The sequence below is a fragment of the Mytilus californianus genome, unplaced genomic scaffold, assembly GCF_021869535.1.
Source record: "Mytilus californianus isolate M0D057914Y unplaced genomic scaffold, xbMytCali1.0.p SCAF_5, whole genome shotgun sequence".
NCBI classification, from domain to species: domain Eukaryota; kingdom Metazoa; phylum Mollusca; class Bivalvia; order Mytilida; family Mytilidae; genus Mytilus; species Mytilus californianus.
In genome coordinates, this window is record NW_026262701.1 from 60,731,577 (window position 1) to 60,748,494 (window position 16,918).

Consider the following 16,918-nt stretch of genomic DNA (forward strand, 5'->3'; position numbering starts at 1 on the left):
ATTTTGGAAATTTAGTTTGTGTCCTTGTCATGACTATGCATGAAATGTGTGTCACTTGATGTTAGGCAAACAAAAATCAATCGATCAAACCTCTATAAAATTCAACCTTTTTTTATTTGTAAATGCTGAAAACTATATATCGTTGTTTTGCCTTAACCTTCCATTCCCTTTCCCCATCGCGGTCTTTGAATTTATTCAAATTATTTGTCTCTGTAGAAATAAGAACCCATGACTCTATGTCATAACTTTGTAATATCAGATTAGGAATGCAGAATGATTTGTCAGTTCAAAATATGACAATTTTTCTATTAGATTGATTTGAAAATTGAATAGTTATTATCTTCTTGGCGTTAACCTTAATCTTCCTAATCTATATAATATTATGTAGTATAAAGCTTTTACTATTCCAAGTTCCCCCTTCGGTACCTCGAATGTATAAGATTGCACCCTCACTCTTAGTCTCATCGTCACTCGATTGGAGGTCATACGATCGTGCAGACGCATAATGGATCTCCTAAACATGATTAAGCAATATCGATCGGACAAGGATCCTAAATTTCAAGAATTTGACGGGAAGTGTTTGATTACATTCAGTAGAGAAGACTTATTGCAAGTAGCCACCAAGATAAAGTTGCATTTAAATGACATTCTAGTGCTTCTAGATATAGACGACTCTAGAGAGAATCTATGCAAAGTTGTGAGTTTTGCATTGGAGCAGAAAGACGAATTGAAGGAAGATACGGTTACACAGGAACCTCCTAAGAAAAAGGCTAAAACATCAGAAAACAAATCGTCAGGGGTGAGTTTTCGAATCTTATTTGATATAGCAACGGTTCATGAGAAGAGAATACGATGAGTGTAAAAGTTAATTAATACAGATATTAACGTATTATGTAGTCATAGTATATGGGTATATATTGTGTATTTTAGTTTGGAATACAAATTATGAAAGTGTTAGAGGAAATTTATCGGAACGCCAGTTGTACGTCTGTGGTATTTTCATACTGAATATGGGACGAAAATGTTACATATTAATTAAATAATTTGTTCACATTTGAACGGGCACATATAGGCCTATTTTACGGTTTAAATATTTGTTTAGAAAGGTGAGAACGGAAGAATGGAAAGTTCTTTAAGTTAGGCCAATAAAATGTTTGTTTGGGTACTTGAATGTGAAGACAAAGAAAATCTAGTAATTTATTATATTTTTATGTTTCTATAAATTTTAAAAGAATGCAATTTGTCTAGAGTTTGGGTTAAATGCTCGAACGTGAATAGAAAAGATAAAAGGAAATTGTTAGTTTTTTTTAAATATAATAAGGAAAGAAAACATATAAGTTTTGGATATTTTATTTTTTATTTAACGATTATTGTGTCTGGGCATGCTGCTTGGATGAAAAAAAAAAATAATGATGTAGATACTTTTAGAAGAAAAATGTTGAAGTTTTGAACTTGTAAAAGTATTTGCGGTGAAAATATAATACGAAAAGAAAACATATGATTTAAGATATTTTTATTTTTTATATAACGACTATTGTTCGGGCTTTTACTCCGAACGTGAATATTGTTCGTGCTTTTATGCCGAACGTGGAAATTGTTCAAGCTTTTATGCTGAACGTGAATATTGTTCAGGCTTTTATGCCGAACGTGGAAATTGTTCAAGCTTTTATGCTGAACGTGAATATTGTTCAGGTTTTTATGCTGAACGTGAATATTGTTCAGGCTTTTATGCTGAACGTGAATATTGTTCAGGCTTTTATGCCGAACGTGGAAATTGTTCAAGCTTTTATGCTGAACGTGAATATTGTTCGTGCTTTTATGCCGAACGTGGAATTGTTCAAGCTTTTATGCTGAACGTGAATATTGTTCAGGCTTTTATGCTGAACGTGAATATTGTTAGGCTTTTATGCTGAACGTGAATATGGTTCAGGCTTTTATGCTGAACGTGAATATGGTTCAGGCTTTTATGCTGAACGTGAAAATGGCTCAGGCTTTTATGCTGAACGTGAATATTGTTCAGGCTTTTATGCCGAACGTGGAAATTGTTCAAGTTTTTATGCTGAATGTGAATATTGTTCGTGCTTTTATGCCGAACGTGGAAATTGTTCGAGCTTTTATGCTGAACGTGAATATTGTTCAGGCTTTTATGCCGAACGTGGAAATTTTTCAAGCTTTTATGCTGAACGTGAATATTGTTAGGCTTTTATGCTGAACGTGAATATGGTTCAGGCTTTTATGCTGAACGTGAATATGGTTCAGGCTTTTATGCTGAACGTGAAAATGGCTCAGGCTTTTATGCTGAACGTGAATATTGTTCAGGCTTTTATGCCGAACGTGGAAATTGTTCAAGTTTTTATGCTGAATGTGAATATTGTTCGTGCTTTTATGCCGAACGTGGAAATTGTTCGAGCTTTTATGCTGAACGTGAATATTGTTCAGGCTTTTATGCCGAACGTGGAAATTTTTCAAGCTTTTATGCTGAACGTGAATATTGTTCGTGCTTTTATGCCGAACGTGGAAATTGTTCGAGCTTTTATGCTGAACGTGAATATTGTTCAGGCTTTTATGCTGAACGTGAATATTGTTCAGGCTTTTATGCTGAACGTGAATATGGTTCAGGCTTTGATGCTGAACGTGATGTTGTTCGGGGTTTTATGCTGAACGTAAATATTGTTCGGGCTTTTATGTCGAACGTGAATAGAGAGACAGAGAGAAAAAATATTTTGATTTATTGTGTTTGGGCATGATGCTTGGGAGTGAAAGGAAAAAGGATGACGAAGTTGTTAGTAATTTTTCAAGATTAATGTTTCTGTACGTGTACTGATTATTTGTAAGAGGTTAAGATAAAATGATCTGGAATGAGAAAAAAAAAATCTGTTTTCTATAGAGAATTACACAGTTACACACATTTGTGGGTTCAGGATTCGTGTTTAAACGTGATAAGGAAGAATTTACTTGGTTGTATTATGTAAAGTAGAGAATATCACAAAAGAAATTTGTTCAGGATCATGCTTGAATGTCAATAGAGAACATGGTGTTTTCAAATGTTCGTCTACATGATGTTTGTACTTTAGAAAGGTGTTATCTTTTAACTAATAATGAGAATTTAAAAAATGCTAAATAAAAAGTTGGGACACTGTTATGGGGGTAAAATAAAAAATAGAAAGTTAGATAAGTGAAAAAAAAAAAAAAAAAAAACCCAAAAAAACAAGACAAAAAAAAACAAAAAAAAAAAACATAAAAACTAAAGAATAAAAGCTTTGATGATAATGGACAATTAACATGTATAAAAAGTAGGCCCCCCCCCCTTTAAGTTGATTAATGGTTGATTTATATAGCAATATATTAATTGATATCATAATTGTTCTGTTTATTTACATTTAGGATAAACACTTTGTACACTATTTTGTAATGCGTGTAGGTGGGAACAAATGTCCGAAACTAAAAGTTAAAAAATAATTACAATTTGGCTACAGAGCTTGAGATTGTATCAAGTTGTTAATGACGCTAAAAGAAGAATTTATAATTATAAAATTAAAATAAAAAAAAAATAGAAATAAAAATCAGAATAGTATATATATAACTTATAATTTAGCTCTTAAGAAAAAAAAAGAAAGATATAGAGAGAAAAAAAAAGACAAAAAGAAATAATAAACAACAAATGTTAATTTTTGACACATAATAAATTACTGATTGAACATGTTGATAATGTTAGTGGTAATGATAAATTGTATACAAAGTAAATTTTCTGGTTCAGACACTAATTGGATGTTGTTTGATGATCAGCTGTGGATCAATAATCTGAATATGATCGAAGTTCACATCAGCAGGGCGTATGTTTAAACATGCGGTCAAACATAGACACTTGACAGTTACATGTTTTCAAAAATATCAATATTTTATTAGCAGCAGGTTTCAGTAACATGTTTGCAATAATATTAAGCCCTTGGGTTGCATCAAAGGTTAATTTGCGTGGGAAGGTGGCATTAGTTAATATGTTTCATTTGAAGGTTTATAAACTTGTTATTTACGTTTAATTATCAAAAAAGGAAATTAAAGGAAAAGAAAAGTAAAGAAAAATAAAATATAAATAAAAAAAAAAAAAAAATTAATGGTAGTACATACACTAATGTACGTATGCATGTTTCAATAATTTAAATCACTGCCTCAATACTAATTAACAGGCATGTGCAGTTTCAAGTTTAGATGTGTGTGATGTCACCACAAATACTAGTAAGGTGTTTAAGATTTTAAATTCTAAGCAAGATCATTGCATGTTTTATAACAAGTCATGTCAATGGATGTGAAGCAAAGGGATCTGATGATCAATTAAGCTAATTGATAATTATTTCTTGATAAATATGTGATTTATTTGTGCAAATTCATTTAAGTGGAGTGGTGTATATATGATCATAAATCTATAAAAAAAAAGCATGCCTAAAGGAAACGGTTATGAGAAACTCGATATGTGCGTTACTAGAAGGTATGAAATATTAGTTTATTCAAAATATGATATGTAAGTAAATTTTAACAATGGTTCGAGGTGATTTTGGCGTGTTGAATATAAACCATGTGTTAGATCAATGCTTGAAATTAAAAACAGATTACTTTGATTTATTTGTTTAGATGAATACATTAGAAGATAAAATAGCAGATCTTGAGAAAAAGTTAGAGAAGAAGCAAGCTGATGACGAATTATCTGAATTTGAAAGGGCCAAGAGAAATGTTAAAGATGAGGCTGCTAAAGGAAAGGTGGATATTGATGTCTTACATGAAAGATTAATATTGCTAGACAATTTAGCGCGAAAGCAAAATCATGATTTGAAGGACAAAATAAATTTGATTTTAAGTAGATTTCATATTCACAAAAATAGACCGAATTTTGCAGCAGCGTTAGTACTAAAACTTGTGTGCAACAAAGAAGAGGAAGCGGTGCTTGATAAAGAACAGAAGTTACTTAAGACATTTGGTTTGAATGATGTTCATAGTGACAATTATAATATGCAGTCACATAATTTTAATTTGCATGGGCCTGGTTTTATGGGAGGTTCTTTTGGACAAACACAAGGTCACACTTACGGAATGCCTCCTCGTTTTTCAGGTTCACCTCGTCGCGGTAGGCCTCGTGGTAATAATCACAATCTGTGTTTTAAATGTAATAAGCCTGGTCATTTTGTTCGTGATTGTACAGCTACACTGGTTCCCACAAGTTTAAATTAAATCGTTTGACGTAATTAGCAAGTAACAATTTCATTCTGTTAGTTAACAAATTCCTACTTATTTCATTTCAGGATAAATTTCGTTTAAAACCATGGGAATTTGATATTAATTTGGGAACAGATCCTACGTCAGTTACAGTTAGACAACCGACTTTCGTTAATTTTGAAAACAAAATAATTGATAATGATAGGGAGGTAAATTCAGCAGAGGAGGTTTATTCAAAAGCTACGGATGGTGTATCTCCAGATATACGAAACGTGAAATTCTTTAACCCGAAGACTTTTGTAGCCGGACAAATTCACACTAGGTTGCATCAATGGCAAAAGATATTACCTTGTTCGCATTCTTCAGATGAAATTTTGGATTGGCTAGTTCACGGTGTAAATATTAATAACTATATTGTACATTTTAAAGGAGATTTCTGGGGGCATTTTTATGATGATAAGTTCCCACCTTGCAGAATATTCAATAATTCGAATAAATGCAAAAAGTTTTCTACTTTCATAACAGAAACAGTTACGGAAAGATTGAAAAATGGTTCCATTGAATGTATAGGAAAAGTAGGTTTAGTAAAACCACCCCACATTGTCGCACCGTTAACCGTAGAGCCGACAAAACCTCGACTTTGCATTAATCTAATGTATTTGAATAATTGGATCAAAGATATACCTTTTAGTTTAGACACTTTAAAAAATGTACATCGATCTGTCAGAGAAAATGCATATTTTACTACAATAGATGATAAATCAGGTTTTGATAATGTTTCGTTATCCGAGGATTCCCGAAGGCTAGTGGGTTTCCAGTGGGGTGCCTTTTATTTTATTTGCAAAACGTTACCGTTTGGTTTCAAACTATCTAGCTACATTTATCACACTTTAAATCTGCAAGCAACATCTTATATTAGAAGGAAATTTTTGATCCCTGTACATTTGTATATAGATGATCGTCTTATAGAGGAAGTAAGAAAACCTGGTTTAAAGACAGGGTTCAGTTGCTCTTTATTGGCAAATTACATCGTTTGTGAAGTGGTAACTAGATTAGGATATTGCATTAATTTAGACAAAACTGTGTTCATCCCGTCACAATCAGTAGTATTTTTGGGATTTGTAGTTGATTCTGTAGCTAGATGTTTCAGAATAACTGAGTCAAAAAAACAAAAATTTATTACTTTACGCGAGAATTGTTTAGGAAAAAGTGTTGTTACGGTGCTAGATTTACAAAAAATAGTGGGTCGCTGTATTTCTTTTATGTTAGCTGTTCCGGCAGCAAAACTTTACACTCGAGAGATGAACAATGCAATCTCATTGGGAATCCGCAAACAAACAAGTATTCCAATGACAAAAGATTTAAAAGACGAGATTATTAATTGGCGATTTTTGGATTCATGGACAGGAAAGTTGGAATGGAAAAAAGAACGGCATTTAGTTGTAAACATTTATACAGACGCTTCTATGTACAAATGGGGTGGATATTTCAAAATAAACGACAGAGAGCACAAAGTCGGCAATTCGTGGGCACAGGAAATGTTATCGCTTCCTATTATGGTACTAGAGGCTAAAGCTTTGTTAAATGTATTAAGGTCAATACGGGAAGACATAAAGGGTAGTCGGGTTGACGCAAACGTAGACAATCAGGCCTTGATAGGTGCTTGGAATAACGAAGGTTCCAAATCTATGATATTGAATTCTACTCTCAAAGACATTTTTCAATTGACTTTAGATTTAGACGTAATGCTTAATTTACATTTTGTACCATCTAAATTGAATTTAGCTGATGAGCCATCGAGAAAACTTAGCAAATCAGACGCGACTTTAGATAACGAGACATGGTATAAAATACAAGAGTTTTTTGGTGGAAATACAGGACATACGATCGACTTGATGGCTTTAGATTCTAATAGCATGACAGACAGAAACGGTGGTATTCTAAAACATTTCACGCCATGTTTTTCTCCTTTGTCAGCACTTGTAAATTTGTTTGCCCAAACTGTGGATACAAATGAAAACTGTTATGTATTTCCTCCTTTTGCGTTATTATTACCGGTGTTATCTTTTATCAGGGAGAATATGTTAAATTGTACCGTAATACTGCGTGTCGATGGAGTAATAGCCGCATGGGTTCCAACATATTATGAATTTATACAAGATGCTTTTATTGTTGGTAACAAGGGACAAAGGGGCGTTTTAAAGTATCCTACCAAGAAAGGTTATGTCCAAGATGGTTTTGGGTTACCTGGAAATCTGTGGGCAATTCGTATAAAAGGAAAACCATCCGTTCGCATTAATTATGGGAAATTATTATTTCTTAATGAACCACTTGTTTCTAATAAATTTCACTTGATATGTGTTGGTGATTCAATGATACGATTTTTAGAATGGCAAAAAGATTTTAATAACCCAATGGTAAATGTTTCTTCACAAAGTTGTGCTCTAGTGTGTGAAATAACACCAAAAGTTGAGAGGCTAATTAGGACACACCCGCCTAGGCTTATTTTCATTCATATAGGTGTTAATAATGTTAGCAAATCTTTCTTGTTTAAGTATGAGTTCAACCAGTTATGGATAACAACACAAGAATTTGAACATCTAGCGCAAATATTACAGCGTACATTAGAAAGTAATTGGCACGTATCTGTTGTATTATCAGCGATAATCAGGTGTAAAGATGAGGCTATAAATGCAAGATCGACCATTATCAATGAAAAGATAGAAAAGTTATGCAAGCGCAATTGTTGGATGTTCATGGATAATTCAAACATTAATTGTAGACATTTTAGAGATCATGTACACTTGAACGAAGAAGGTCAATCAATTTTTCTCAACAATTTATATAATGTGTTTAAAAATGTTTTGTGAATTTCTGGTTTGTAAATATGTATATGTATATATGTGTTTATACTGCACTCGTTCTATTTGAGCAGTCAAAATGCGTTGACCGTATATTTCTATGTCATATACAGTCACTGACCTGATATCACTTTTCCTCATGAATATTTAAATAGAAATTGCCGAAATTATAATTAATTATTCATACGACCTATTCAACCTGTTCTTGTTTCCAATGTATACAACGACTCAAACTTATTTCTTTTGCAATTTTTAGAAGAACATATTTCACTTGTTAATATTTTTGGTTTGCAAACTATAATAAATCATTATGTTTTATGCTTATTGTTGATATTTTAGTTCATTCTCAAACAAATTCGTTCACCATCGATTGCGGGTTTCAACAGGTAATGTACATTTCATTGTGTTGTATATTTCTCTGCCTGTATGATATGAGGCCTTTTTATAAAAGGGGGAAGTTTCCCAATATTTAAATTAAATAATAACATTAACACATTAAACAACAATTGAAAATGTTTATTTTTTTTATTGCAGTATAAAGACAATAATAGTGCATTGACTTGACATATCAACGATATAAGGATTCGGCCCGAAACGGAGAAAAAGCTCGGCAGAGCCTCGCATTTCCCCGTTTCTAAGCCTCATCCTTATATCGTTGATATGTCAAGTCAATGCACTATTATTGTCTATATGTGTGTGTATATAAAATTTGGAAGTCAACACTTAGTAATGTGTTTTGGTTATTATTATAAGGTTTTTTATATATTGTTTTAGGAATATCTCATGAAAAAAATTTGGTGTCCCTACATAACGTGTTCAAGATGTGCAGTAACTAATGACATAGATTTTAAATATTGCAAAGCGTGTGGTTTTGCTAGGGAGAATAAAGCTACTGACTACCAAGATGAAATACAAAAAGAGGAGGTTTTGAATAAAATAAACAATAGAATTAGTCAACTAGATGCTCTCCTAGATTCAGCTAGTTATTCTTAACAGAAATGCAGTTTGAAGAACGAGATGGAAATTTTTTTCATTTTTTTAGATTCGCGAAAAAATATTAATAATGCAAGTCCAGAAGATATTAGAAAATTTCTCATTTTCAAAGAAAAGGGTGGGAAAACGCAGTTACATGTAACCAACTGTCCTTTGCGCACTAAACACGGCCTTCAAGTATGCAAATGCCCAAGGACGTTGGCATCAAAGTCTGTTGATTCTTTACTAGGCAAAATCAGAGCACTATTCAGAGATGAGGGTCGATCAGGCGAGTGGAATCCTATGCTTCTTACGGGTAACCCGGCTGCCTCACATTTGTTAAAAAAACATTTGCAGGTCATAAATCAGGAACAGGCTAACGCTAGCATTTCTGTAAAACAAGCTACTCCATTAATGTTTAGTAAGTTAGGAAAGTTATGCAGACATTTATCATATCGAGTTTCAGTAGAGGTAGATCCTATTTCGAAATTTCTGTATGCAAGAGACCTGGCTTATTTTTCAATTTTATGTCATTCTGGTAGTAGAGGGGGAGATCTTGGTTTATTGACTGCAGATAGATGTTTTCAAATACCTGACTCGGATGGGATTTTTGTGTCGCAAACGGCTGGTAAAGTCGCTACTTTAGATAATCCAAGAAATTTCATAGTCCTTCCTTCAAAGGACTCTGATATTTGTCCGGTCAAAAACTTTAAAAAGTACATTACCAACGCTAAGGAGTTAAGCATTACTCTTATGGAAGGATATGTTTTCCGTATACGAGACAAAGGGTCACGCAAAATTGTAAATGAACCAGTTACTTCATCTTGCATGACAGAGAGACTTAAATTGCATTTAAATGTGTTAAAATTATACGAAGGGGAAACTTCCCACAGCAGTAGAAGAGGATGTGCAATTACATTACGTATGCTAGGGGTTAATGATGAAGCAATTAATCAACACGTAGGGTGGGGCACAAAACATATGGTTGATCATTATGCCAATGTAGGGAAATTGATAAGTCCTAAAGAACCGGCTTCAGTTTTGTCGCAGGCTGCGGAAAATTTGGATAAGGGAAATTCTTCGTTTGATAAAGTTGCAAATCAATATACTGATTTGAGCAAATTGAAAAGTTTCAGCTTCAATTAATGATGTTTATGTTGAAACAGTTAAGGCAATATAGCAAATGTTCTGACATTGGAACATACTTCTATTTATAAGTATTGGATATGGTTTAGAATGAGTATTGTTGTATAATAATGAAGTTTGAACATTAAATACGGTTTTGTATTTGGTCAGTTATGTAATATTATTTCACCGAGGCCCATTTTACACATCGTTGGTTTGTTGAATCCAATATCTTATATATGAGAGGAACCGTTGTGAACTTGTAATATTCCACTATTCCAAGTTCCCCCTTCGGTACCTCGAATGTATAAGATTGCACCTTCACTCTTAGTCTCATCGTCACTCGATTGGAGGTAAGAAGTAGAGCATGATCGCTATGTGGATCGAATACACTTGCATTGTCCATTTAGTGGTTATTATGCAAAAACAAAACAAAAACAACAAAAAAAACCAAAAAAACCAAACAAACAACAAAAACAAAACAAATAAGCAAAAAAGAAATGAAAAAAAAACAAAAAACAGTTTGTTACTAGTTGTTAGTTGTCTCATTGGATATTTACCATATCCCTTAATTTATGCGGGGTCGTACTAGGGAATATCCAGTTAAGAAAAGGTACCAAAGATATGCACATATTAGTATGATAAAGGTGTTGTCCAGGTAAAAAATTAAGGTTAGCCCCGCCATAATGATCCACAATGGTTTTCAACAGAAGGTCATTGTATTTGTTCTTGTTTAGCAGTGTTCGGACGTTATGGGATATAAAAATTATATATTCATTAGATATCAATATAGCCAGTACTTGGTCTACTCGTTGGGTGTGACTATTGCTACTGCTTGTATTAATAGATGGTAAAATTGCTTAACACAGTCATTTTGCTCGAATACATAAACGTGTTTTATTTTTTCAAAACATGATGGACTGAAATGTTCATCACGAACTTTTGAACAAGTCAAGTTGTTGTACCCATGTATATAGTATATTTTGTCTCTTTTTATGGTTGAGGATATATGATTTGAAGTACAGTTACATATATAATTATTTGAACATTTAGAAATGTTGTTTAGGCACGAAATTGCAGTATGTAACTAACATACGTATGCAATATACTCATACACGTACATGTAAGTGGCAGGTTGTAAGGAAACAGATGCAAACAGGAAATGTGATTTAACGCAGATGCGACGTTTATTTGGTTGATAGATATCTGGAAACCTGTTAATAGTCTGTATTAATTAGTTCACTTGATTCCTTTCATCCCTTTTCAGACCTCTTATGATTTGTTGAATCCAATATCTTATATATGAGAGGAACCGTTGTGAACTTGTAATATTCCACTATAGTAGATACAGACAGAATTAAAGGAAAGATTATCTTTGTTTTAATGAATGCCTCACTCCCGTAAGATAAAAAATCTGACGACCCGTGCGACAAATTATATTATGAATTGAATTCATTTCTATATAAAAAGTACAGAAATAGGCCTACAACAATTAGTTTTTAACTTTTTATCCTGAAAATTGTATTTGAAATTTCAAAATCTGCGACACGGTAAACTGAGGAGGGGTGTTTGAGAAAACAAATGATCTAAAATTTACAGCATTTCGGTTTTAAAGGATGTCAAATTGATTAAAGTATAGAACGCTGAAAAATTATGATAAAAATGTGGGATTTAAAAAAGTGCTCCTCCCAATTTTTTCAATTTATTTTGCGAGGGACATGTTAGTTTCTGTTTATTTACAATCAATTATGCCACCAGATTCACCATTTCGCCATTATTGAGCGTTTTTTTAACTAGACCATGTCCAAAAAATTGTTGAAATTGTGAATTTCAATTTTGACCCCTTCCTTCAAATTTTGCACTACTGGACGTTAAGCAACCAACAATCAATCAATTAAAGTATAGCTGTCTAATATTTGACCAACATAACTGTAGTACTTTTGAATACACTCAAAATGAAAGATAAATTGATATTTTGTTTTACTTTATTTTCAGTCAGAAGTTGTGTTGTTAAAGTTGTTTTGAGTAGTATATAAGATAAATTTGAAATGAGTTACGTTGGGTTAGATTCGACAGTACATTTAGAGAATTTTTGAAGGCTTTAGCGTTGTTCAATTTATCAATTGAATGGAATTTAAGAAGGAAATTTACCTTTCAAATGACTCGTTACACTAAATACAAGCATAGAAATTTTGAGCCACAGTTACGTAGTAACTATGAAATTGCATTGAAGTCTTAAAGGATTGATATAAAAAAGAAGCTGTGGTATGATTGCCAATGAGACAAATCTCCACAAGAGACCAAATGACACAGAAATTAACTATAGGTCACCGTACGGCCTTCAACAATGAGCAAAGCTCATACCGCACAGTCAGCTATAAATGGCCCCGAAATGACAATGTAAAACAATAGTATGCTTTATGTGATCACTTTGCCCTTTGATGACTTGACTGTGGTGCTTCGAATTACAGCAATTGGTTAAAATCTATGACCAGTCGTGACTCGAACAGTTTGGATTGATAAAACAAAATGTGTCATTATTTTGAATGAACTGCAATGGTTGGAGAGCAACAATTAAGCAAGGCCGTAGCGTAATGGAAGGCAAATGGCTCAACTTTGAAACGACAATGAAACTCGAGAAACATATTTTTTCTACGAAATTAGGTCTTTCAAATAAAGCGAAGTTCACACTGTATTCTAGTCTCGATCACGCAGCCGCTTCAACGTATATTTATACATACTTTTGGTTAATCGAGACTAACTGCATGCATACTACGTTGCTTTTTCATTCGACAGCAACGATAGGAGCTCTATCAACACTTGTCACCGGTAAACTGACATAATTAAGTAATTAACGTAATAAGTGTTCCAAATACCATTTCCTGCGGAAAACAAAACATATATTGTTCAAAACTCTAACCTGTGCTCTAATTTCTTTTAGCAGAAACCGAGTGCGATTTGAAGACCAATTAAACCACACGTTTTGATTAGCTGCTATCATATTCAGAACACGTTTTATCTCAATTTATTTATTACACAGGCAATCGCAACGTACCTTTTAAATATATACAATCTGTTTGAAACCTCAAATGTTTACTTAAACCAACTTGTTCACATTTATATATCGTATCTATTCTTTTTGGAAATGTCATCAAAAGACAATGAACTTAAGGGGTATTGTTACATCATACCTGATGGACAGAAGAAACTTCAGAAATTGAACAAGTCTATTGTGACTAAGAAATTTAAAAAATGAATTGACGAGATCGCCTGTAGATATGAGGAATACCGATCTAAACATTTATTTATTTAATAAATGATTTGTTACGTAGTTGTCCTATTTTGTGCTTAAGAATACCGCGTTTGTAAAGTATACTGACAGCAAAGCAGTGGAAAACCTAGTGCCAAAATTTTACCTCCCCTGTAAACTCTGAAAACTTTATCTTTTCAATGTTTGTTTAAGGAATGACTGTACTATTTTTTATTGTCTATGAAGATATAACATCAAAAATGTGGTGCACACTGTTTATTCATTTTTATGGAGTGAATCATGAAAAAATCATGAAAATTTAGTATAAAAATTACCAAATTGCAATCGCTATAAGAGTGATAGCTGTTGAACCAAAAGGACATCTTCAATAACATTAACGGTACCAATTTTTCTTCACCAGATGTGCATTTCGACAATGAAATAAGTTTTATAATTTTGTGAACATTATATTTACCATAAAATCATATTCTATATGAAACTTTCGTAACAATTTAAAGTCGCCACCTAAATCAAAATATACACCCACTTTAAGTGAAGTCCTCAGCCTATTCCAGAATGACTAACGTCTAAAAACATACTACTCGTATCTAATATGTGATAGTCAGACAATCTTTTTGGAAAGCTTAAACTTGTAAAACGAGAGATTTTCTATTGTTTTCACCAGATACACATAATACACTATATCAGCTCACACACCACATATACATATATATCATATATCCTTGGTTTTTCAGTTCTACCGTGACCCAAGTATAAACCTATTGAACAGCACCAGAGTATGTCGAAGGGTCTGAACTCAGGTCTGAACTCTTAATCAGGTCAATGGCCCGTTTTGTTTAAAGTACAACATAAAAAAGTACAATGAAAGTATTATGCCAGGAAATGCGTCTTACATAGTAAGAAGAAAAAGAAAAAAGAATATGTTTTATAGGCATAAGCTTTGTCCAAAGGCGATTGGGTACAATATATATATGTTGTCATTGTTTGTGTGAATATTCAAATGTCTCATCTAGTTTTAAGCGAATTTACCATATCTGATTCAACCCCTTTTACTATGTGTACTAAAACAAACTTTTAGTATGGACATTTAAATAAAATAACTTAGAGGTTGAATAAACTAGCTGTCAGTTACTGCGAGTACTCTCAGATCTGTATACTCCGTGTCTTTTTTGTTGTTAGGGATGTATAAATACCCTGCCTCGTCTGGTCTGTGTTTTTGTTAGATATTTTTTTCTTCCTTGTATCGATCTGATGAGTTAAGCCCTTTTCAACTGATTTTAATGGCACCGCCGACTTAGGTCGGGACCTTATAGTTTAATCTTTGTCCGTCATTCCGTCATTCTGTCATTCTGTCATTCCGCTATTCCGTTATTCCGCAACGAACATGCAGTTACATGAGTTATGCGGACTATTTTTTTCTAATGCCTTCAAATATTGAGCTGATTTTCAGTATGCGAATCAACTATGATGAGTTACAGATCAATTTTACGTTAAGTTCCGCTCCGCTGATTTTTGCCGAAATTACAGGCTTTGAAATTACAGACACGTGTTTCTCGTTTCTCGTTTTTATATAGATTAGACCGTTGGTTTTCCCGTTTGAATGGTTTTACACTAGTAATTGTTTGGGCCCTTTATAGCTTGCTGTTCGGTGTGAGCCAATGCTCCGTGTTGAAGGCCGTACCTTGACCTATAATGGTTAACTTTTATAAATTGTTACTTGGATGGAGAGTTGTCTCATTGGCACTCATACCACATCTTCCTATATCTATTTGGACTTTGCAAATTTCGTAAGAATAACAATTATGCGGACTTTTTTTTCTGACGCCTTCACATATTGAGCTGATTTTTATACGACCGCAAAAAATGTTTGCGGTCGTATATTGGTATGACGTTGGCGTCGTCGTCGTCGTCGTCGTCGTCGTCGTCGTCGTCCGGCGTCGTCGTCGTCGTCCGAAGACACATTGGTTTTCGCACTCTAACTTTAGTAACTTAACTAGTGAAATTTTACCATAAGGTTCAATACCACAAAAGGAAGGTGGGGATTGATTTTGGGGGTTATGGTACCAACAGTTAAGGAATTAGGGGCCAAAAAAGGGCCAAAAATAAGCATTTTCTAGTTTCCAGACAATAACTGTGGAACGGTGTATGGATCTCTCTGAAATTATACTACAAGTTTCCATACCACAAAGGGATGGTTAGGATTTGCTTTGGGGGGGTTATGGCTCAAACCGTTTAGGAATTAGGGGCAAAAAAGGGGGAAAAACAAGGTTGTCCTGGTTAATGGACAAATACTTTAGTACAAAACATAATTTAAAGCAGTGTAAGGGAGATAAATCAAGTACATCATTGAAATTATCTCCCTTCCACTGCATCTAAATTATGTATAAAGTAATGGTTAATGAACAATTAAGATAATTTAAAACAGTGTAAGGGAGGTAATCCAAATACAACGTTTTGGTTACTTCCCTTACACTGCTTTTAAATCATGTTTAAAGAAATGCATATTAATAAAGGAAGACCAGTAAAAATATCTGCAAATGTTGCATCTTTTTTTTTTACAAAAAAATCCATATGAAAGATTTGACACTATATTTTAAATTCTATTATAAAATAGATTAAGTTAGCACTATGGTAAATTTAAATGGATAATTATGGTTGCAAACTCCATTGGAAATTTGAATTGAGATTATGACCATATCTTGAGGGAAAGAATTTTTTTTGTGGGAAAAAAGAAATTATGGGGAGTCAATTTTTTCTCATTTCAGATTCCAGAAATTAAAAAGAATTATTCTTCAAATATTATTTTTTTTTCAAATTTCAAATATTGAAAAATTTCAAGAAGTAATCTTTAATTGCACAGTATGGCGCATTAGATTTGTAAAATCTTTGACCACATTTATTTATTTGTTATGCCGAATCTAACCATGTATTTAGATTTTTGATTTTTTGGCCCCGTTATCAACTTTGTCCACATTGAGGTCAAAAGGGTCCAAAATTAAACTTTGTTTGATTTCATCAAAAATTGAATTCTTGGGGTTCTTTGATATGGTGAATCTAACCATGTATTTAGATTTTGGATATTGGACCATAATAGGTGAATGTCCAATTTAAAATTTTTAAGTTCTTAGACCACATTCATTCTGTGTCAGAAACCTATGCTGTTTCAAATATTTAATCACAATCCAAATTCAGAGCTGTATCAAGCTTGAATGTTGTGTCCATACTTGCCCCAACTGTTCAGGGTTCGACCTCTGCGGTCGTATCAAGCTGCGCCCAGCGAAGCATTTTATTAGAATGTGAGTCTACTATGTTGAGTTACAGATCGAGTTTTCGTTATGTTCTGCTCCTCTGAGTTTTGCCGAAATTACGCGCCTTGGACTTTGAAAATTTCGTGAAAATAACAGTTATACGGACTTTTTTACATCGCGATGACCGTGAGGGCATTCCGATTTATTGTCATCGCCTAGATTTCCATTTATACGTA

General features: G+C 33.2%; 1 protein-coding gene across 2 annotated transcripts; it reads left to right on the forward strand.

Annotated features, from left to right (window-relative positions):
• The first annotated feature begins 3,199 nt into the window (after window positions 1-3,199).
• On the forward strand, window positions 3,200-8,105 carry LOC127701170 (uncharacterized). 2 transcript variants are annotated; one of them, XM_052204993.1, is made up of 2 exons: window positions 3,200-6,799; window positions 6,865-8,105. In XM_052204993.1, exon 2 carries the CDS (start codon window positions 6,894-6,896, stop codon window positions 8,073-8,075), a length of 1,182 nt encoding a protein of 393 aa, XP_052060953.1. In that variant the 5' UTR covers window positions 3,200-6,799; window positions 6,865-6,893; the 3' UTR covers window positions 8,076-8,105. The 2 variants fall into 2 exon arrangements, with proteins under 2 accessions (XP_052060953.1, XP_052060954.1); XM_052204994.1 differs by having other exon boundaries at window positions 5,237-6,799; window positions 6,865-8,102.
• Window positions 8,106-16,918: the final 8,813 nt, after the last annotated feature.

Bases quoted from the DNA above. Each gene is read 5' to 3' on its own strand.
- LOC127701170 (XM_052204993.1), top strand. From the start codon at position 6,894: ATGATATTGAATTCTACTCTCAAAGACATTTTTCAATTGACTTTAGAT.